At 44.0% G+C, this 23,585-nt stretch overlaps 2 protein-coding genes across 3 annotated transcripts in view; one reads left to right on the forward strand and one right to left on the reverse strand.

The window, feature by feature from the left end:
* The window catches only part of LOC109890400 (vang-like protein 1), a 52,440-nt gene extending 44,431 nt beyond the window's left edge, over nucleotides 1-8,009 (forward strand). Inside the window, exons 6-9 of one of the 2 annotated variants that reach the window (XM_031824312.1) lie at nucleotides 80-213; nucleotides 2,040-2,187; nucleotides 4,087-4,321; nucleotides 4,555-8,009. In XM_031824312.1, coding sequence (XP_031680172.1) covers nucleotides 80-213; nucleotides 2,040-2,187; nucleotides 4,087-4,321; nucleotides 4,555-4,815 — 778 coding nt within the window. In that variant the 3' untranslated portion in view covers nucleotides 4,816-8,009. Of the gene's footprint in view, nucleotides 1-79; nucleotides 241-2,039; nucleotides 2,188-4,086; nucleotides 4,322-4,554 lie in introns of both variants that reach the window. The other variant, XM_031824311.1, reaches the window with a different exon arrangement.
* Nucleotides 8,010-12,715: 4,706 nt separating this feature from the next.
* LOC109890091 (calsequestrin-2) lies at nucleotides 12,716-23,132 on the reverse strand. Its single transcript, XM_031824313.1, has 11 exons — nucleotides 22,375-23,132; nucleotides 18,695-18,779; nucleotides 16,906-17,006; nucleotides 15,751-15,859; nucleotides 14,956-15,029; nucleotides 14,709-14,839; nucleotides 14,322-14,367; nucleotides 14,166-14,220; nucleotides 13,773-13,873; nucleotides 13,583-13,657; nucleotides 12,716-13,407 (listed from the first exon to the last, which is right to left on the reverse strand). The coding sequence occupies exons 1-11, from the start codon at nucleotides 22,609-22,611 to the stop codon at nucleotides 13,189-13,191; spliced, it is 1,233 nt and encodes a 410-aa protein (XP_031680173.1). The 5' UTR covers nucleotides 22,612-23,132; the 3' UTR covers nucleotides 12,716-13,188.
* Nucleotides 23,133-23,585: the final 453 nt, after the last annotated feature.

A 23,585-nucleotide genomic window follows, 5' to 3' on the forward strand; every position in this document is an offset into this window, starting at 1 on the left:
TGCGTGTGTGGGTGCCTGTGCCTGCGTGTGTGGGTGCCTGCGTGTGTGTGTGTGTGTGTGTGTGCCTGCGTGTGCTCAGTATTCAGCGGGCGGCATTGGTCATCATAGAGAACTACTACAGGGACTTCTCTGTCCACAACCCGGCTCTGCTCACTGCCTCGAAGTCCCGGGCCGCCAAGCACCTGGCCGGCCTTAAGGTCTATAATGTGGATGGTGAGTTCCCGGCATCCCCCGCCACTGGTGAGTGCATGGAGACTCCTTGGGTTTATCTATCCATTTCTTCTCTATCTGTTTCTCTTATCTGTCCTTTGGGCTTGATGTCTGACTCTCTCCTCTCCTCGGTTGCTCTCTAACACCCAGAGGTCTTTAAAGCCAAACTGAAAGCTTACCTTTTGGACAGTAAGTTCAGTAGTTGTCTCTCACTAAAACCCTGCATCTCTGAACACTGTCTGGACTCACTGACTAACCCGCCTCTCTCACTGGAGCTGCACACCAAACCAATCCCCTTGCTCTCCACTGTAATCGGCATGCCTCATTGGTTTAGAGACACAGCTGTGAAATGATTAAACTCGTTTGTGTAGGCCACACCCAAAACATGTGATGTCACTATCGACGTTGACCTAGTGACAATTTATCGCTGCTTCTATTTACTAGTGTGTTATACATTTTCACTTTTAGCTGAACACTTGCTTTGACTGTTTCTGATGGAATAATAATTTGTTCAATTTGTAAAATCAGCTCTGGGCAAGAGCGAAATCTAATAGGATATCTGGAGAGCGGGAAACTAAATAAATGCATTTGTTTGAACATGTTTTGAAGTGAAGAGGCATCAGACCTGCTTGTGACTACTCATGAAGCAATCTCCTTCTCTGTGTTCCCCATAAGTGTACCCCCCCCTCTCTCGCTCTGGCTCTTGCCCTCTTCCTCCCTCTATTCTTTCTCTGCCTCCCTCCTCCCTCCAGTAGAGCTCAGAGATGAGACAGCCAGCAGTGTTAAATCAATAGCTATACTGCCCACTCTTTCGCTCTCCTCTTGTTCTCCTCATTGAGGAGCTGGTCTCTGGGGAGTGTCATCACAGTAACTGCAGCAGGGACAGTGATTTGGGGTAGTCTAGGAGAGAGACTGTCCTCCCTCCATTATCCATGACCAAGGTCCATCACCTAACCACTAAGCATGGTAGAGGCTGTTAGAACACACACTTCAGATGAGGCAGCAGGAGACATGGCTTTGCTGAAATGAATCATTATAGTCATAGACAGGCACCCTTAATTCCAAATGTTTAGCTTTTCAGTACTATAATTTATACTGAAATGCCCATTTACAGCCCCACAGGGCTCTCTCCTTTACATCAAGCAAGCGGTGTACTTTTGTTCACCAGATAATTCTTCTTTGTGGTATTAACCCCCAACATTACTACTTCAAATGACCTGACATGGTCATGACCTTCATGACCTGACTGGCAGTGCAAACATGGCTGCCGTTTCTCAGACTGGAGAAATAGGGCCTGGATGTATAATACAATTCTCCAGTCCTGAATCGCCAGCCTACATTAATACTGCAGCAGCTCCCTCTCTTAGCCTCTATTAACCTGAGCCGTCGCTCTCTTGCATATTAACACTCTCATAATGACATGCGACTGACATTCAACTTTTGAAGTTGGCTGGGGAAGTTTATGGACACTCGGCTCCGCTCAAAGACACAGAGAGGCGGAAGTAGCAGAGAACCCGGAATAACAGAATGTTACAGTGGATGCGTGGGTGTGGTGGTTTGAACTTGGTACATGCATTTTCAACTATATCGATTATTTTTGGGGGGGATTTACTGTGTTCCATCCTTTACGATTTTAGCGTTTACTACTATTCAAAGACAGTGTTTGTTCAGTTGTCACACAGTTTTAAGTGTCTGTGTTACGTTGAGTATAGGGCATGTTTTTTTTAGTGTGGAGATATCTTGACACTCTGACTTTGCAAGATTCTGTATCAATGGAAGTAATGAACACCTGTATTAACCTAACATCCCTCTGTTGTCTGCCTCCCTAGGCCCTGAGAACAACGCAGCGACCGGATTGGCCCACTCCCAGTCTCGGGCTATGATTGCCGCTGCCGCCCGCCGCCGAGACACCAGTCACAACGAGCTGTACTACGAGGAGGCGGAGCACGAGAGACGCGTCCGTAAACGCAAGGCCCGGTGAGAGACAGGTTTGGGGGGTTTTTGGCTGTTTGGTAAATGAATGGAAGGACATATGGGGATTGTTTTTCTACATATTTGTGGTAAAGGAGCCGTTTGGACTTACCAACCAAACGGATAATGGAGTATGTCTCCTCTCTTTGGTTTGATATTAGATTACATTTACATTTGAATCGCTAAACAGACGCTCTTATCCAGAGAAACTAATAATTAGTGCATTAATCTTAAGATGGCTAGATAAGACACAGTTGTAGTAAGAAAGTTTTCCCTAAATAAAGTACAGTACCGGTCAAAAGTTTGGACACACCTACTCATTCAAGGGTTTTTCTTTATTTGTACTATTTTCTACATTGTAGAATAATAGAAGACGTCTAAACTATGAATTAACACACATGGAATCATGTATTAACCAAAAAAGTGTTAAGCAAATCAAAGTAGCAACCTATGCCTTGATGACAGCTTTGCATTCTCTCAACCAGCTTTACCTGGATTGCTTTTCAAATAGACTTAAAGGAGTTCCCACATATGCTGAGCACTTGTTTGCTGAACTTCTTTCACTCTGCAGTCCATCTCATCTCAAACCATCTCAATTGGTTTGAGGTCGTGATTGTGGAGGCCAGGTCATCTGATGCAGCACTACATCACTCTCCTTGGTCAAATAGCACTTACACAGCCTGGAGGTGTGTTGGGTCATTGTCCTGTTGAAAAACAAATGATAGAGCGCTAACCAGATGGGATGGCATATCGCTGCAGAATGCTGTGGTAGCCATGCTGTTTAAGTGTGCCTTGACTTCTAAATAAATCACAGAGTGTCACCAGCAAAGCACCATCACATCACCTCCTCCATGCTTCATGGTGGGAACCATACATGCGGAATTGACCTACACTGTGTCTCATAAAGACACAGCGGTTTGAACCAAAAATCTCAAATTTAGACTCATCAGACCAAAGGACAGATCCATTGCTCATGTTTCTTGGCCCAAGCATCTTCTTATTGGTGTACTTTAGTAGTGGTTTCTTTGTAGAAATTAGACCATGAAGGCCTGATTCACGCAGTCTCCTCTGAACAGTTGATGTTGAGATATGTCTGTTACTTGAACTCTGAAGCATTTATTTGGGCTGCAATTTCTGAGGCTGGTAACTCTAATGAACGTATCCTCGGCAGCAGAGGTAACTCTGGGTCTTCCTTTCCTGTGGTGGTCCTCATGAGAGCCAGTTTCATCATAGCGCTTGATGGTTTTTGCGAGTCCACTTGAAGAAACTTTCAAAGTTCTTGACATTTTCCGGATTGACTGACCTTCATGTCTTAGTAATGATGGACTATTGTTTCTCTTTGCTTATTTGAGCTGTTCTTGACATAATATGGACATGGTCTTTTACCAAATAGGGATATCTTCTGTATACCACCCCTACCTTGTCACAACACAACTGATTGGATCAAACACATTAAGAAGGAAAGAAATTCCAACAATTAACTTAACAAGGCACACCTGTTAATTGAAATGCTTTCCAGGTGACTACCTCATGAAGCTGGTTAAGAGAATCTCAGGTGTGCAAAGCTGTCATCAAGGCAAAGGGTGGCTACTTTGAAGAATCTCAAATATAAAATATATTTTGATTTGTTTAACACTTTTTTGGTTACTACATGATTCCATAAGTCTTCTATTATTGTACAATGTAGAAAATAGTTAAAATAAAGAAAAACCCTTTACTGTAGTTAAAAGCTGATTCAAGACAAGTGCAGGTAATTGTTTTAGTTCCATATATTTTTGTAGTTACTCATATGCCATGTAAAGCCTTTTTAGATGTTTCCCCCTGAAGTAGAAGTATACACTCCATCATTGTGCGCTGAACAACCACATTGCGCGCTGAACAACCACATTTCATGTGCCCTCCTAGACTGGTGGTGGCGGTAGAGGAGGCCTTCACACACATCAAGCGCATGCAGGAGGAGGAGCAGAAGAAAGCCCCCGGGGACGTAATGGACCCCCGCGAGGCCGCCCAGGCCATCTTCCCCTCCATGGCCCGCTCCCTGCAGAAGTATCTCCGCACCACCAGGCAGCAGCACTGCCACAGCATGGAGAGCATCCAGCAGCACCTGGCCTTCTGCATCACCAACGACATGACGCCCAAGGTGACCAAGTGTTCTCATCAGTGGAGGCTGGTGGGAGGAGAAATCTGAGGACAAGCGGATTGTAATGGCTGGAATGGAATAGTTTGGGATTTCATTCCATTCCAGCCATTACAATGAGCCCGTCCACCATCATCCCCCACTGGTTTTGACCAACTCCTTTGAGTGGCACCTTACTTGTATAGTAGTAACAAATAATTATGTTATTGGGAAAGTGCTAACTCCTCTCCTCATAGGCCTTCCTGGAGAGTTACCTGACCCCCGGGCCCACCTTGCAGTATGGCCGCGAGCGCTGGCTGGCCCGGCAGTGGACTCTGGTCAGCGAGGTGTCGGTCACCAGTGGCCTCAAGGAGGGCGCCATCTTCCTCCTCAAGTGCATAGACTTCAGCCTGGTGGTGACGGCCAAAAGGATCCCCTGCATCCAGCTTTCAGAGGAGTTCATCGACCCCAAGTCGCACAAGTTCGTCCTGCGGCTACAGTCAGAGACCTCTGTGTAGAACTGGACAACTGTTTTTACCACCACACACCTTTTTTTTGTTGTTTTGTTTTCAAAATGTTTTTATTTTGGGTTTGCAGTTTTATTTTTGGATTTTTATATTATATATGAATATATATGTTACACATGTTGGAATATATGATCCTTTTTATCTATGGTTTACCTGGTTTGAGTTAAAATTCATCACACCGGTGATGAATTTGACTTGTCTTGCATGCACACACAGAAGATTGAACTGGACTCTGTGGAGATGGAACTGTAGATTAACAATGTGTGCAGACAACTGCATATGTGTCAATGTCTATGAACACAATCAGTTGTTCCACCTCTGAAAGACTGATGCAGAGCTCAAGACAAGGAATTGTTTTAATTCCATGACTCCAGACAGAAAGTGGAGACCGAAGGAGGGGGACAGCCATTTTGACATCTCACCGAGGAGTCAAATGACACTACTGTTGCCATGGACATTCCTTCATTCCCCCTCAGCCAAACCACTGCAGATGGTGAACTGCCACTATTTAACTTCTGGACAAAATGTTTATTTTAACACAACCGTCTCAGGCCTGTCTGCTGTTCTGAAACTATAGCTACTTAATTGTCTTCTTTTTTTTAATGTTACATGCACATGTTCTCTACATCTGTATTTTGATTATGTATAAACACATTGTGATATAATGGTGTTTTAAGTCTATGCGTACTGGGTCAATCTCCCTCCCATTTCCTTATATGGGGCGGCAGGGTAGCCTAGTGGTTAGAGCGTTGGACTAGTAACCGGAAGGTTGTGAGTTCAAACCCCCGAGCTGACAAGGTACAAATCTGTCGTTCTGCCCCTGAACAGGCAGTTAACCCACTGTTCCCAGGCCGTCATTGAAAATAAGAATTTGTTCTTAACTGACTTGCCTGGTTAAATAAAGGTAAAATAAATAAAAATAAAATAAAATAAATATCCTGATCTGTGGGTGTACAGAGCAAGACATGAATATCGGTGGCATTCATTGTTATTCTGATATATTTTTTAAACAACCTTGTTTTAGCTGTTATTGGTGATGTTAAATAGAAATTCTAATTCAATGCCAATTTATACGATTACCCCCCCCCCCCCAGGCTGAAGTCCTTCAATCTCCAGGGGATCTGTTAAAAAAAATATATATTTTTAGACCTCAAAGTGTGTACTGTAGTACGGATTATGCATACAGCAGCACTTTCCCAGGCGCAATGACGCAAAACAACAGCATGTTATACTGCAGTACATCTCGTCCACAAGCCAGCTCTCTCTATAACCAGGTTATTCTGTACTATACAGGACTATGTTCTTTTATAAGTACTACTGTCCACACGGGCTCAGAATGGTCCATCCATATCCCAAATTAACTTATGTAACATGTTCAACATACCATTATACACTCATGGCTGGTTTGTAAAGCAGAGCTCTTCAAACGTATTAGGAATCCCATAGGATCCTGATTGCTGATGTAAGTCAATATTTACAGCTTCTGTAATGGATTTTGGAGATGTGCTGCTGTCTCGTTCCACTCTTACATTTCTCATAGGATGGTCCCACTTCCCAGCGTAGTCATATTTTGATAACGTGTCCATTAAGGACCCTGTATTTGCTGAAACTTTAGATACCTTTTTATAAAGCTACACATTCATTCCCTGCATATCTCTTCTCAGGGTTCAGGCTTTCACTTATATCACGCTTACTTTGCCTGATAGAGCACTCCGGGAGAGAAGATACACAGACACAACTAATGTATGACACTGATTTGGACCACAGCCTCAATCTGCCTGTGTACCTTGTACACGGTACGCAGAACTCTATTCAGAACCGTGCTTCTACACCTGCATTGCTTGCTGCTTGGGGTTTTAGGCTGGGTTTCTGTACAGCACTTTGAGATATCAGCTGATGTAAGAAGGGCTATATAAATGCATTTGATTATTCTGCAGCTATTACCATTGAAAGTCTAAGTGGTTAATTAAGCTAATCGCCTCTTGAGATGGCGAGTATGGTACTAGGGGGTGAAGAGGAGCCTCCCTTGTAACTCACCCGTCTGGTTCATCTTCTATTGCAATGTTATCAAGCGAGATATCATGTTGCGCTGTGAATCTGGGGACCTGATAGCTTTGAGTCTGTTCCTTATTTAAAAGGATGAACATAAAAATCACTCATGACATCAGAATCCTATATTCTCCCCAAGTGAATGTGGGTGGCAGATTGAGATCCATCCAGGATTAATTGTTTCAGAGGTGATCAGGATCCTATCTACTTAAGATCTCATAAATCCCCATGTAGAATGGACTTCCGGTTTGTTGAGGTCCTCCACAGTATTACAGCTCTGCATGTCATTCATGAAAACAAAACTGTCCGTGGGCGCCCCCTGGCAGACAAACCAGACGGTGTCAGACTTTGGTATGGCAAGGGGTTACTGTTGGGTGCTGACACATTCACAAACAAACGCATGGTGCCGTGGCAGGTTATACACAAACCATTGTGAACCGTCAGCATGTGGCTCATAAAAGCCACTTGGAAATGCAACTCTCTTTGTTTTCTCAGTCGTCATGAAAACAATTTGTTTATACTTATAGCACTGGGAGTCTTTTGTACCCATAATTGATGGACTTTGTCTTTACACTGTATGTATTTATGAAGCTAAGCGTGTGCATCTGCCATTCCCTTATCACATGCTCAGCCTTCCCTGTACTGACCGCAGATTGACGTTTATTGAGATTAGTCTTGCCCTGGAGGCAGAACTGAGCGATTTCCGCTAGATGTGCCAGTGGCAAAGTCAAATTGTCTGTATGGCAAAAATGAATCAAAACAAAAAAAATCGCTTTTTGTTCTTAATTTAAGGTTAGTGTTAGCAGTGTGGTTAAGATCATGCCTTTGTGCCTGTGCCAGCTAGTGACCACTCTGTAGAGCTGCCTCCGGTACAGGAGTCATCCCAATAAATGCTAACCTGGGTATTGACCTCTGTCATGGTTTGCTGGCCTGGTCACAGATCTATTTGTGCTGTTACTGCCAGGTTCTGCTAACCTGGCAGTAACTGATCTGCGACCAGGCTAAAGGTTAGCCAGGTTGCACCCATACTGTAGACCTCTGCTTTTTACTGACCTGACAACGCATTGTAATCAATGTGTCAATTTCACTATACAACATAGGCATTTGTGTAAAATAAACTTTTGTATGAACATGTATTAACTGGCTCTAAGAAGGACTGTTTTTCAAGCATTCCATTGAAAGGATATTTTTTGGGACCACACAACTATATCCTAGGCATGTCTGTGGTCCTAGGGTGGTTATAGGTGCGACGATGAGTGTCGTTGGTACTAAGAAATCTCTTGCATTGACTTGTTGCCTCTTCTGTGAAGGCTCAATAAGGAGCTGTCAGTGTGTATAATTGTCCAGACTAGAGTTCCACTACTTTATAAATTATTACAGTGCAGCCAGACTACCCACAAGTACCACAGTGTGTTATGACCTATTAACTGTCAAACCCCATTTTTAAACATTTTTAAACATTCTGCTCTGTCATTGCCCATTAACAGTTTGATCCTGCTATATGAGCCAAATGTCACCTTGTTGGGTTATTTTGGGGCTGGCTGGTTGTTGTCATGGTGCCCATAGTAATTGGCTTGCTGTCAGGCTCTCAGTGGGGTGCCACACAGCTTTGTGGGTAAATGAATGTGTGCAGCGGCAACACACACGACCTCATCCCCCGAAAACTAGCTGCGGGCCCACCTGTCACTACTCATCTATCACCGGTTTAACCCTCGCTTCTCCTTCGCTCTCCAGAAGAGCCACAGAAATACATTGTTAGAGTGTGGAGAGGAAACGAGAAGCATTTGCATCTAAATGGAATGTTGTTTTTTTTCTCATACTTTCCCTCATTTGGTTTTGTAATGACTTGGTGATGTGTGCTGGCCTGGCTGTGTGCAGACCGACTGAAGCAGAGGGGAGAGATCAGTGGTATTTTGTTCTCACAGCCTGCTCTGAGTCGGGCCTTTTGGGCTTTGGGCTCTGCTGAACAAGATCAGTTCTGGGTAGGGCAGATCTTTAGTACTACCCTGTGCTCACAGAGTCTGACGAAGCTCTCCTGACCAAGGAGCTTGACTCTAAAACACATCAGGAATACACACTGAAAGGACCAATGCATCTGTTTTTATCACAATATCAAATTATTTCTGAGTAACAATTAAGTACCTTACTCTGATTATTTTAAATTAAAATGGTCGAAAATAAACAAAAATAGCAAAGGGCAATTTTTCAAGCAAGTATTTACTGTAGCTGGAACTATCTGGGAGTGGTCTGAGAGGGGAGGGGAAAACAGAAAATTGGCTGTTATTGGCAGAGGTTTGAAACTCTTTCTTATTGGTCTATTAAATGAGAAGTTTGCTTTTTCACAACAAAATCTATTTAAAAAAAATGGAAATTCCATGTTATAGAAGGGTCCAGACACTTTTTTGCGATTTCACTTGTTTTTGAGAAAAGTACACAGTATGGGGGCTCTGAAAAAAACATTCAGAACTTTAACTGCAACATTATATTCCGTTTTGTTGCGACTCGAGCGATATCTCTCCTTCCTTTCCAGCAGGAGGCTACACGGAGAATGGAACAGCTGGGTAGGGAAACGTTGCATGGAATATAACGTTGTGGATCATGTTCGGAATGACAATTTAATGTGTACAACATCTAAACACCTGCATCACGATACTGAGAGCGTTTCCGTTTCTAAAATGACATATTTGGGTGTTTTTGGAGCATTTGTTCATGTTTTTTTAGAGGCCCCGTACTGCAAAACGATGATGAGGAAGTGAATCGTTGCTTGGGGTAAGTTTTAAAAATAAAAAAAACTAGTGAAATCACCCAAAACAATCTGAAACATTACAATTACATTGAGATTTAATTTATAACATAATTTACTGCATCCCACCAAAACAGGCTGACATTTCAGGTGGTCTTTTCAAGTAGCGTTTACACTAAAGTAGCATCTTTCACAATTTCACAGTATTATTCCAACCTCGTGGAAATGTATATAAAACACAGGAAATCACATTTTGATTTGATTGGGCCTTTAAATGTGCACTAATAGTGGCAGGTGCACATACAGTGCCTTTGGAAAGTATTCAGACCCCTTGACTTTTTCCACTTTTTTGTTACATTACAGCTTTATTCTAAAATTGATTGAATTGTGACGAAGCACAAATAGGTTTAGACAGTTTTTTAAAGTTTTTTTTATTAGCAAAAATAGCACATTTACATAAGTATTCAGACCCTTTACTCAGTACTTGGTTGCAGCACCTTTGGCAGCGATTACAGCCTCGAGTCTTCTTGGGTTTGACGCTACAAGCTTGGCACACCTGTATTTGATGAGTTTCTCCCATTCTTCTCTGCAGAGCCTCTCAAGCTCTGTCAGGTTGGATGGGGAGCGTTGCTGCTCAGCCATTTTCAGGTCTCTCCAGAGATGTTCGATCGGATTCCGGGCTCTGGCTGGGCCACTCAAGGACATTCAGAGACTTGTCCCGAAGCCACTCCTGCGTTGTCTTGGCTGAGTGCTTAGTGTCATTGTCCTGTTGAAAGGTGAACCTTTTCCCCAAATCTGAGGTTCTGAGCGCCCTGGAGCAGGTTTTCATCAAGGATTTCTCTGTACTTTACTCCATTCATCTTTGCCTCGATACTGACTAGTCTCCCAGTCCCAGCCGCTGAAAAACATCCCCACAGCATGATGCTACCACCACCATGCTTCACCGTAGGGATGGTGCCAGGTTTCCTCCAGGTGTGACGCTTGGCATTCTCTCATCTCCACAGAGGAACTCTGGAGCTCTGTCAGAGTGACCTTCAGGTTCTTGGTCACCTCCCTGACCAATGCCCTTCTCCCCTGTTTGCTCAGTTTGGCCGGTGGCCAGCTCTAGGGGCCTGCACCTGAGCTCAATTTCGAGTTTCATAGCAAAGGGGCTTAATACTTATCTAAATAAGCTATTTCTGAACCTGTTTTCGCTTTGTCATTATGGGGTATTGTGTGTAGATTGAGGAATTGGTTTGATTTGATCCATTTTAGAACAAGGCTGTAACGTAACAACATGTGGATAAAGTCAAAGGGTCTGAATACTTTCCGAAGGCACTGTAACTCTCCCCCTCAATCAATCGTCTCTTTTTCATTGATTTTGTACCTGCAATAAACCTCCCTCTAAGTACCCCACAAAAAATGAACAAGTGTTAGGGCCACACTGTTGAGCTGATAGAGGTAATCTCCATCCAGCCTCCTTCTCTACCTACTCTTATCCTCTATCTTAGGGCCATGTCTAGAAATGATTCTAGCTAACCCTAAAATAAAAAAAACTAACCCTTTTCCTAACATTAACCTAATTATCCTAACCTGCTGCTTCTCCTAAACCAGCTCCGGAAAGTCAATTTGAACAAAAGCTGTATCCCTTCTCGACCAAACCCTTCCTTAATCCCATCTTCCATAGAGCTTGTGCCGGACACTGAATAACCCAACCAATGAACTACATGCCAGCCGCTCTTTGCATTTACTTCAGCCATTATTCATGTTGAACATCACGTTTTGTCATGACACGGGTATCAATAAAACTGAAGGCCCTGGAGACCCTCACTGGGGGCCACAACCATAATTCAGACACTCATTCTGGTCTTAAGTGTTTTCATTCCCTGGTTCCCTTGGTGCAGGGAGAACATGCAGTCATATGTCCTGTCTCCTGCGGATACAACCTCTTAGCTCCTCCACCACATCCCTTCAGCCATAGCATGGCATGTTTATGCATTTTGCCATAATCCAAACATACCGTCTGCATACCACAGCATATGAGTAGCTGGAGGGGGGTGATTTTAACTGAATCTCTCATTATTCATTTATACCCAGTAACACCGATTCACCCAGAGTGTGTGTGTGTTAAGTGTGTGTGGTTGTGGGGTGGGCTGCCTGTGCTTCTCACCCTGCATTAGAAGGACTAACGATGTTACATTATTCAGAACAGTTTGAATAATTCATAGTGAGAAGTGAATAGCCAGAGAGGATGCTGGTCAGGACTCTGGCTGGCAGTGTGAGATCTGACCTCAGTATTTGATACTTTTTTATTTAACCTTTATTTAACAAGGCAAGTCAGTTAAAAACAAATCCTTATTTACAATGAAACCTGGACAACACTGGGCCAACTGTGTGCCGCCCTATGGGACTCCCATCATGGCCAGATGTGATGCAGCCTAGATTCAAACCAGGTACTGCAGTGATGCCTCTTGCACAGAGATGCAGTGCCTTAGACCACTGCGCCACCCAGAAGCCCCTGTAATGACGGGCCTAAAGCGCACTCTCTCACACACGCACACGCACACAGGTGGAAAAAGTACCCAGTTGTCGTACTTAAGTAAAAGTAAAGATACCTTAATAGAAAATGACTGAAGTAAAAGTGAAAATCACCAAGTAAAATACTACTTGAGTAAAAGTCTAAAATAATTTGTTTTTAAATATACTTAAGTATCAAAAGTTCAAATGTAAATTATTTCAAATTCCTTATATTAAGCAAACCAAACGGCACCATTTTCTTGTTTTTTAAATTTACGGATTGCCAGGGGCACACTTCCAACACTCAGACATCATTTACAATCTAAGCGTGTGTGTGAGTCCGCCAGATCAGAGGCAGTAGGGATGACCAGGTATGTTCTCTTGATAAGTGTGTGAATTGGACCATTTTCCTGTCATGCTAAGCATTTAAAATGTAACCAGTACTTTTTGGTGTCAGGGAAAATGTAAAAACAACATTTTCTTTAGGAATGTAGTGAAGTTAAAGTTGTCAAAAATATAAATAGTCAAGTAAAGTACACTTGACTCCTCCCACCAGCCTCCACCTGTACACACACATCACACACATCACACACAATCAAAACCTTTAGGTTACATTACATTTATTCATACACTATCACATAATTATACAATCAAGTATTTATGGAATCAAGACAACACAACCTGGTCTCATAAGAACCTTTACATTCCTCCGCCATAAAGAAGCTTTAGCTTTTATTTAGAAAATGTCAAAAGTAATTATACGATGTACTGATGTTGCAGTTTATTTCACAGTCTAATTAAGTATTTACGTGCTATGGTCTGAGAAATTGCATGGTAACAATTGGTTATTTTAGTGCTTCTAGTACAAAGAACTGAACACTGCAGATATCACTGCAGATACCTGATATCAAGTAGTAAAGCTATACATGGACATCTTTAAATAAATCCCAAAGAAACCAAGCGTTTACTATTTGATAATTCTCTATAACTACCATTTTACCCTACAATTTTCATGAAAATACAAGATAAAATACCAGACTGTTGAATAAAACATGCAATCTCTGCTGGACTGCAGGTTAGTCACTGTCATCATGGTCGTCATAGTCATCACCATGATCATCGTGATCGTCACCATGGTGCCTATCCTCCCGGTCAACCCCGTCATAATCGTCCTTCACATCATCGTCATCCTCAGTGTTGACCTTCCCAGACAGCACATCTTCGATCCAGTCCTCCAGTTCCTCAGCTGTGGGCAGGTCTTCATCGTTGGACATGTCCAGCCAGACACTGTCCGCCTGCCACAGTGGGGATCAAAGTTCAACCACTGGCCACCTCATCCAATTCAATTTTGTCTTCAGCTCAAGAGGTAATACAGATTCTATTGTAACGAGATGTCCAGAGGTGTTATCTTACCATTACGTTGAACCAACAGGTGGAACACAACTTAAGTTAAAGGAGAGCTCAACTTACGTCTGTCACGTTCACAACTCCAATCTGAGGCTTAAACAGGTTCACCTTGAAGGTCTTCTCCCAGTATGTGGTCAGCTGGATCGGGGAGACAGACAAGGCATTGGCGCAGTTTATAAAGCTGACCAAGCACACCAGATGAAATAGGTCATCATATACAGTATGATGGTGTGTGTGGGGTCAGAGGTCATACCAGTGGGAAGTCATCAGGGTCTATCCACACTATACTGAGCTCAGGGTTGTTGGTGTTGTCTCTGGCCACGTCTTTCAGGATCTCCAGGAACTCATAACCATCTGGAGAAATCACAGATGGACAGCTTAGAGATATTTGTACACACCCATTTGTGTCCCTACCCATGTACTGTGTTAAATATGGAATCCGCATTAGGGGAAACAGCGCCACTGTCCGCCCCAGCACCTTTGTTATTGTTTTTATTGTGTGGCCAAAGAGGAAATTGCAGTACATATTCTGCTGTTCTGTTGTTTTCAGTAACATCTTTGTTGTTGTAACATTCCAAACGGACGTTGCAGTTTCACCATTTAAGGATTCCAGCTTTACAAAAGAGAAAATAAAAGATCAACAAACCTGGGTCTTCCTCCTCGGCAAAGGCTACAATGTGGATCCCATCCAGGTTATCCTCCTGGGAAAGGGACGTTGAATTTGTAAAGGGTACACATATAATACCAACAGTATAATTCCCTTTTCTCAGGGAGAGGTACAGTAACACTGTAGGTAACTCACCCACGTCTCAAACATGTCCTCTGCACGCAACTTTCTCAGAGTCGCCCTGCGGAAGACAGACCGCAGCCACACAACATTTCAAGAATATCCAACAGTAAACTGGGTCATCCATGAGATCAGGAAGAATAGCAGTGATGATATGAAAAATGACTGGATTCTAATGATCCATCTGCACCAACGGGAGAAGTTAGAACCACAGAACTAAAGGGTCGCACACAGCGCATTGAATGTGGATCTCCTGTTCATCTACCGATCGTTCAGTGAAGTCTGACTGACAACATTTTCACGTGATTCTACATGTAAAATCGGTTTGCACACGGTTCGCTCTCGGGAGGCAAACGCTATTGGTGTGTTCAAGCCCTTAAATGAACTCTTTTTTCGGGTTACCTTTTGTGTTGGTGGACAAACTCCACTATCTCCATCTCTGAGAGTTGCCTGCCAGGGAGGATGGCTGGTTCCTCCATGAAGGGCTCATAGAAGTTCACCTCGTTCATCTTCAGAGAAAGGTGCTTCGCCGTCTGCATCACAACACACAACTTATCCATCACTGATGTTGTGTAGAAACGGACCTAGATACTCTCTACACGCACACAGGTTTGACTTGATTCAGGTTTGTGGAGTGTACTGTACTTACAGCTTTGTCGAATGTGGCAAAGAACTTGATGTAGGGCTGAAACCGCTCTGAGGCCTCCTGGAACGCCTTGTAGTCTGATAGAATGGAAGAAGAGGAAGAGAGAGAGAAAGAAAGATTACAGTTTGGTAGGATTGCATTCAAAACTCATCTTCCTTCAGAAAGCTATGTGATCAGGAAAACAAGGGTTGACATTCAATTTCAATTTCCCAGCGTAATCTCTCTCCCTCCTCCTCCTCAGTAACAGAACCATTTTACATCCAGCTTCTGAGGCGCCAGGCTATCCTCTCAATAAGCCCCAAGGTCACGGCCGTAGGACCTACAATCTTCTCTCCGAAATAGGATTTTTCCTAATAAAAGCTGCATCACGCCTCTGTCAAATATGAGATTTTATCTTCCCTTCTCTCGTTTCTCTGTTTCTTCTTTGGAGCAGCACTGTCTATAATTGCTCTCGACCTATTAGACAGAGAACTAGAAACTATTAAAAGCCTCTCAGGAGGCAAGAAGGAGTGTAGATCAGCCCAGAGCAAAGTGTCTTTATAGCATCTGGCTTAATGGCTATTTGCCTCTATTAGGTCCTATGTGGAGTAGTGAGCTTCTGGGGAGTATTGGGCAGGAACAGCAGGGAGATTTTAAGGGGGCTGATTTGGACAGCTGAAGTATGAAACCACACTGAGACGAGTGCACCTTAAAGCAAGAGACAATTTCTCACTCCCATGAGTTCTTCACACAATTCACTTGTTTGATTCGTGTGAACAGGCCATCTCATAATGCATGCTATGGCATACACAGACTCACATGAGTCCTCTCCCTTGAAGTAACCAATGAGGCGTATGTCTTCCTCCATCCTCTCAAAGGCCCTCAGTTCCATAGGATTACTGATGAGCTCCACTGGGTCCTCCAACACCTATGGGGCAGAGCAGCACAACAGCATGGCCATTCACTAACACAGTGGGAGAGAGTGGGCTGTGATGAGTGAGTTGCCTTTAATAACAGAAAAGTTGCCACGTGTACCAGGCAAAAAGCATTGCTTGTACTGTACATGAGCAACAGAAGTTTACTCCTTGCGTTTATCTTTTATTAATTTATCATGTTGCCTCTCTACTCCCTTCAAACTACACCACCAGCTGTATTTACCAGTTACAACATCCCTTCAAACACTAACTCTGTTTATTTTCCCAGGAAAGACAAGGGGGAGAGGACTTAGTGTTCTCCTGCTGAGCCTTGCATTACATTGCAGCATTTACATATCATCTAACGAGGCAGAGGCTGTTAATTTTTTATAACATGATGAGCTAGGAAGTCTTCTCCCCTTGCGGTTCTATCCCCCTTACACTGGAGGAAGAGACACTTCCCTCTTCCTGCTGTCTTCCACCTCCCTCTTACCGCTCTCTCCCATGTCCCACTTCCCTCTTCCCTCTCTCTCTCTCCCTCTCCTACCTCTCTACTACCTCCCCCTTCCACCTCCCTCTTACCTCTCTCTCCTACCTCCCCCTTCCCTCTCTCCTACCTCCCCCTTCCCTCTCTCCTACCTCCCCCTTCCACCTCCCTCCCATGTCCCACCTCCCTCTCTCTCTCCCACCTCCCTCTTCCCTTTCTCTCCTACCTCTCTTCCTTCTCTCTCCCACCTCCCTCTTCCCTGTCCCACCTCCCTCTTACCTCTCTCTCCTACCTCCCCCTTCCACCTCCCTCCCTTGTCCCACCTCCCTCTTACCTTTCTCCCCTACCTCCCTCTTCCCTCTCTCTCTCCTACCTCCCTCTTCCCTCTCTCTCCTACCTCCCTCTCCCCTCTCTCTCGTACCTCCCTCTCCCCTCTCTCTCCTACCTCCCTCTCCCCTCTCTCTCCTACCTCCCTCTCCCCTCTCTCTCCTACCTCCCTCTCCCCTCTCTCTCCTCCCTGCCTCTTCCCTCTCTCTCCTACCTCCCGCTTCCTTCCCCTTTGATCCTACTCACATCCAGCAGGAATTCCACCAGGGTGTCTGCTGAGAATTCTCCGTCAAACTCGATCACACGGTCGTCCTTGAAGATGTACAGACTGCCCTCCTCCTCCAAACCTGAGAGCCCAGAGGAAAGGAGGATTCAGGAAGCATTGGTGACTGAGTGCCAACTGGAAAACAAGCCTTGACAAATACCTATTTTGTAGAGGTAATGGTATTTTGATATTTTTGATGTAAAGGATTAGTTAAGAAGCCTTGTTTCCATATTCATGTTTTGTGACCAGGGATTTGCCTGACCATATGACCTGACCAGGAATATGAAAACTCAGCAAAAAAAGAAATATCCTCTCACTGTCAACTGCGTTATTTTCAGAAAACATAACATGTGTAAATATTTGTATGAACACAAGATTCAACAACTGAGACATAAACTGAACAAGTTCCACAGACATGTGAATAACAGAAATTGAATAATGTGTCCCTGAACAAAGGGGGGGTCAAGATAAAAAAGTAACAGTCAGTATCTGGTGTGGCCACCAGCTGCATTAAGTACTGCAGTGCATCTCCTCCTCATGGACTGCACCAGATTTGCTAGTTCTTAATGCGAGATGTTACCCCACTCTTCCACCAAGGCACCCGCAAGTTCCCAGACATTTCTGGGGGGAATGGCCCTAACCCTCACCCTCCGATCTAACAGGTCCCAGACGTGCTTAATGGGATTGAGATCCACACTCTGCGCAGCCATGGCAGAACACTGACATTCCTGTCTTGAAGGAAATCACGCACAGAACGAGCAGTATGGCTGGTGGCATTGTCATGCTGGAGGGTCATGTCAGGATGAGCCTGCAGGAAGGGTACCACATGAGGGAGGAGGATGTCTTCCCTGTAACACACAGCATTGAGATTGCCTGCAATGATAACAAGCTCAGTCCGATGATGCTGTGACACACTGCCCCAGACCATGACGGACCCTCCACCACCAGATCGATCCCGCGCCAGAGTACAGGCCTCGGTGTAATGCTCATTCTTTCGACGATAAACGCGAATCCGACCATCACCCCTGGTGAGACAAAACCACGACTCGTCAGTGAAGAGCACTTTTTTTTTGGGGGGGGGGTTGTGCCCATAGGCGACGTTGTTACCAGTGATGTCTGGTGAGGACCTGGCATATAAGCCCTCAGTCCAGCCCCTCTCAGCCTATTGCGGACAGTCTGAGCACTGATGGAGGGATTGTGCGTTCCTGGTGTAACTCGGGCAGTTGTTGTTGCCATCCTGTACCTGTCCCGCAGGTGTGATGTTTGGATGTACCGATCCAGTGTAGGTGTTGTTACACGTGGTCTGCCACTGCGAGGACGATCAGCTGTCCATCTTGTCTCCCTGTAGCGCTGTCTTAGGCGTCTCACAGTACGGACATTGCAATTTATTGCCCTGGCCACATCTGCAGTCCTCATGCCTCCTTGCAGCATGCCTAAGGTACATTCACGCAGATGAGCAGGGACCCTGGGCATCTTTCTTTTGGTGTTTTCAGAATCAGTAGAAAGGCCTCTTTAGTGTCCTAAGTTTTCATAACTGTGACCTGAAATGCCTACCGTCTGTAAGCTGTTAGTGTTTTAACGACTGTTCCACAGGTGCATGTTCGTTAATTGTTTATGGTTCATTGAACATAGCATGGGAAACAGTGTTTAAACCCTTTACAATGAAGATCTGTGAAGTTATTTGGCTTTTTACAAATGATCTTTGAAAGACAGGGTCCTGAAAAAGGGATGTTTTATTTTTGTTGCTGAGTTTGACAAATTATGACGTACCCAGTTTCTTGGCAACTTTGGCATCCTTCTGAGAGTCAACCATCCCAAAGCCAATGTCCTTGTCCTCCAGGACCTGTGCAGTCAGCTGAGGATTTAACAAGACACAACATTTGTCATCAGCCAACTTGGTATTTCAACAACGTAGCAACAATGTGTTGTTTGGGGTGTTGTGGGCACTTATTTCCTTATGATCCACCTCAAATCATTAGACATATTCAGCATTGCATTAGTCCACTGTGGGAAATAGAAATATATAACCTGCTTTCAAGCTCAACTTCCTCTCTCCCTGATGCTTGGAATTTGGGCTAGCAACTGCAGCCAGTGCTGTCTTTGTCTACACAGCTTTGATCACCAAGGTTCTAGAAGAGAGCACCCTGTGGACTGACTGTGGGAGAAACTCCTTTGTAAGTGTCAGCACTGTTTACTGTTCAGAGAACACTTCCTCAGAGAGGAACAAAGGTCTCCAAACTCCCACTGCACTGCAGAGGGCTAAAGTGGAGTTTGACTGAGGTCCTTTTGTTGTGACTGGGGTGGGTACTTCTCACTTTTTGAAAAACAGATGTTTGCAAATAGTTAAGCTACTGTTTAGTATGCATCTTTACTGTCACAAGAAGCAATGGAGCCTCTTTCATTAATTAGTTCACGTTCATGAGCCAAGTAAGTAGTTACAGTGCATTCGGGAAGTATTCAGAACCCTTGTCTTTGTTCACATTTTGTTATGTTACAGCCTTATTCTATTCTAAATTGATTAAATAGTTGTTTTCCCTCATCAATCTACACACAATACCCCATAATGACAAAGCAAAAACAGGTTTAGACATTTTTGCAAATGTATTAAACAGAAAAAACTGAAATATCACATTTACATAAGTATTCAGACCCTTTACTCAGTACTTTGTTAAAGCACCTTCGGCAGCGATTACAGACTCGAGTCTTCTTGGGTATGACGCTACAAGCTTTGCACACCTGTATTTGGGGAATTTCTCACATTACATTATTCTCTGCAGATCCTCTCAAGCTCTGTCAGGTTGGATGAGGAGCGTCGCTGCACAGCCATTTTCAGGTCTCTTCAGAGATGTTCGATCGGGTTCAAGTCCGGGCTCTGGCTGGGCCACTCAAGGACATTCAGAGACCAAGCCATTCCTGCATTGTCTTGGCTGTGTGCTTAGGGTTGTTGTCCTGTTGGAAGGTGACCCTTCACCCTAGTCTGAGGTCCTGAGCGCTCTGGAGCGGGTTTTCATCAAGAATCTCTGTACTTTGCTCCATTAATCTTTCCCTCAATCCTGACTAGTCTCCCAGTCTCTGCCGCTGAAAAACATTTCCACAGCATGATGCTGCCACCACCACGCTTCACCGTAGGGATGGTGCCAGATGTCCTCCAGACGTGACGCTTGCCATTCAAGCCAAAGAGTTCAATCTTGGTTTCATCAGACCAGAGAATCTTGTGTCTCTTGGTCTGAGAGTCATTTAGGTGCCTTTTGGCAAACTCCAAGTGGGCTGTCATATACCTTTTACTGAGGAGTGGCTTCCGTCTGGCCACTCTACCATAAAGGCCTGATTGTTGATGTTTGTCCTTCTTGAAGGCTATCCCATCTCCACAGAGGAACTCTGACAGAGTGACCATCGGGTTTTTGGTCACCTCCCTGACCAAGGTCCTTCTCCCCCTATTGCTCTTGGTGGTTCCAAACCTTTTCCATTTAAGAATGATGGAGGCCACTGTGTTCTTGGGGACCTTCAATGCTGCAAAAAGTTGTTTGTACCCTTCCCCAGATCTGTGCCTCGACACAATACTGTGGGACAATTCCTTCGACCTCATGGCTTGGTTTTTGCTCTGACATGCACTGTCAACTGTCGGACCACCTACGAGACCTTGTGTGCCTTTCCAAATCATGTCCAATCAATTGAATTTACCACAGATGGACTCCAATCAAGTTGTAGAAACATCTCAAGGATGATCAATGGAAACAGGATGCACCTGAGCTCAAGTTCGAGTCTCATAGCAAAGGGTCTTAATACTTATGTAAATCAAATTGATTCAAATCAAATTGATTTATATAGCCCTTCTTACATCAGCTGATATCTCAAAGTGCTGTACAGAAACTCAGCCTAAACCCCCAAACAGCAAGCAATGCAGGTGTAGAAGCATGGTATTTCTAAATAAGGTATTTCTCTTTTTCATTTTTAATAAATGAGCAAAAATGTATAAATCCTGCTTTCACTTTGTCATTATGGGGTGTTGTGTGTTGATTGAACATTTGTAATTGAATCCATTTTAGAATAAGGCTGTAATGTAACAAAAAGTGGAAGAAGTCTAGGGGTCTGAATAATTTCAGAATGCACTGTATCAACTATAATTATAAGCTGACCTAGAAACAGTGCTGGGACATTGGGGGAATCAACATGGGAATACCCATAATCATCACGGCCTGATGGTATGATATTGCTCTGTTCTCCAAGAGAAACCAGGTAATTCTCTCTCTGAAATTACCAATCAACAGTTTTCATTTTTTTTTAAATTTTACCTTTATTTAACCAGGTAGGCCAGTTGAGAACAAGTTCTCATTTACAACTGCGACCTGGCCAAGATGAAGCAAAGCAGTGCGACAAAAACAACACAGAGTTACACATGGACTAAACAAACATACAGTCAATAACACAATAGAAAAGTCTATATACAGTGTGTGCAAATGTAGTAAGATTAGGGAGGTAAGGCAATAAATAGGCCATAGTGGCGAAATAATTACAATTTAGCAATTAAACACTGGAGTGATAGATGTGCAGAAGATGAATGTGCAAGTAGAGATACTGGGATGCAAAGGAGCAAAATATAAATTCCAATATAGGGATGAGGTAGTTGGGTGACAGAAAGATATGTGTGATTGAGGTGCCATTTGGCTTTGAGTAATCTCTGACATCAAATCTTTGTTTTACAAAGGCTTCTCATTTGGTCATATAGCAGCTGTCCAGGCACAGAACTTATTTCTCTTGTCCACACAGTGTCCAGCAATCCTCATTTAAAATGTCCTGGTAGCGCATAAAGATGTCAACTCTATTTATGATGTCACCGGAGTTGAAGTGACAGACGGTTAACTTCAGCGAGGGAAGCCATGTAAATCAACCAGCTTGAATGTGATGGAAAGACGATGCTGACCTTGGGAACAAACAGGTGCTTTTACAAAGATGTATCTAAGGAACTAGGATGTGTAATATATCTTCCATGTCAATTATCAAATTAAATGTATACATTCACTGTGATTACCAATTAAGCCTTAAAGCTCTACATGTCCCCATCCTCATCTGTTAAAATGACCTTTTGTCTGTGCTCTACACATTTTGTCTTGGGGTCGAATAATAATCCCATAATCCTATTCACTACCTTATTGACCTTGCTTACCAGAAAACATTTACTATCCGGGATCCTTGGAACGTATCTACCCTAAACCTTTGCCTTAACCATAACCATAACCCTTACCTAACCCTAATCTTAACCCTTAATTGAACCATTTTAAATTTCAACTTCAATGGGGGGTAGGGACATCCCAAGGATTCCGGATAGCACTGACCCTCAGACAAGGAATGTTGGCCCCTGTTGGCTGACCTATAGCATCTGAACATCCCTGCACTACTTTCTCCCCCTCTCTCTCCTCCACTCTCACCTCATCTCCTCTTCCCCATCTTACCTCCAGCACAAGCTCAGTCATCTGAAGCTGCTTCTGCCTGCCTTTGTGAGCCGGCTGCGGTTCATGGTAGAGTAGGCACAGCATGTCAAACCTCTTCAGAGCCTTCTTGTAGTTGCGTTCGTTGATGTGCAGAACGCGGTCCTTCCCGTCAAAGCTGGGGAACTCCAGTCCCTGCTCTGCAGAGCACAGCGAGGCCAGGTACAGACAGGGCAATAGGGACAGCCAGAGGAGCTGCATGCTTCTTAGAGGGAAATGCCCACTAGTGGACAATGAGTAGGAACTGGAAGAAGCAGGGGAAACTATACAGAACTAGAACCCTTGAGCCTTCAATGGGTAGTAGCCAGTACTAGCCACCAATTTGCACCAGTTAAAGAAACAAGCAAGAGAAGAATAATTGTTTATCCTAAAGTCTCCAGCTTTGGTTGTATTCTTTCACTCGCTCTCCCTCACTCGCTCTAGTTATCTTTCTGCCTCTCTCTCGCTTTCCCTTCCTCGTCCTCTCTTTCCACTCTTCCTCACTCTCTTTCTGCCTCTTTTCCTTACTCGTTCTCTCTCTCTTCCTCACTCTCTCTAGTTCTCTTTCATTCTCTCTCTCTCTTGCCTGCCTCACACTGTGGTTGAAAAAATAAGTCCCCAAAAGTGAATCTGAGGAGTTTTGGCAGAGTGGAAAGCTCACAATAAAATAGCAAGTGACCCCCTTTCTATCGCACTTTCGGGGTCTTTTTAGGAGGCCAGTTGTTTCTGGGCTTAAAATAACTGTTGGGCTGCAGAAAAGAGGACAGATAGATAGATAGGAGAACCCCAGGGGGTTTCCACTGTCTCTCTATCAGCGCCTGACATGATGAAACATCTCTCTAGCTGTCGGGGGAATAGCCAAGGAGTTGGGGTGTGGGGCGGAGGAGAGAAGTTGATCAGGATCACCATTATTTTAGCAATGAGTGTGTTTTCAGTAATGTGAAGTGCTGTTACAGCAATGCATGTTATCCTAATACAGTAGAGTGTTTAAAGAATAATAGGTCTAAAGCCTGATCTACAATGTGAAGGAAATGTAATCATTGCCCTCACACAAGCCACTGTTTGTGCTAAGGAAGCCACAGTGTGTTTAGCTAACATTCCAATCCTTGTACTTCGTGTCATATGCCAAATGGCAAGGAGTGGAATGATATCTTAACAGACTGGTACCCAGACTAACAATGTGTTACCATGGTGCA

The sequence above is a fragment of the Oncorhynchus kisutch genome, linkage group LG5 (genome assembly GCF_002021735.2).
Source record: "Oncorhynchus kisutch isolate 150728-3 linkage group LG5, Okis_V2, whole genome shotgun sequence".
Lineage (NCBI taxonomy): Eukaryota > Metazoa > Chordata > Actinopteri > Salmoniformes > Salmonidae > Oncorhynchus > Oncorhynchus kisutch.

Excerpts from the sequence above, each read along its gene's own strand:
- LOC109890091 (XM_031824313.1), bottom strand. The coding sequence starts at position 22,611 with ATGCAGCTCCTCTGGCTGTCCCTATTGCCCTGTCTGTACCTGGCCTCG. Across the intron at positions 14,221-14,321 it reads AGGACATGTTTGAGACGTGG|GAGGATAACCTGGATGGGAT; the intron begins GTGAGTTACCTA and ends TCCCTTTCCCAG. Across the intron at positions 13,874-14,165 it reads TGCCGAGGAGGAAGACCCAG|ATGGTTATGAGTTCCTGGAG; the intron begins GTTTGTTGATCT and ends TGATTTCTCCAG.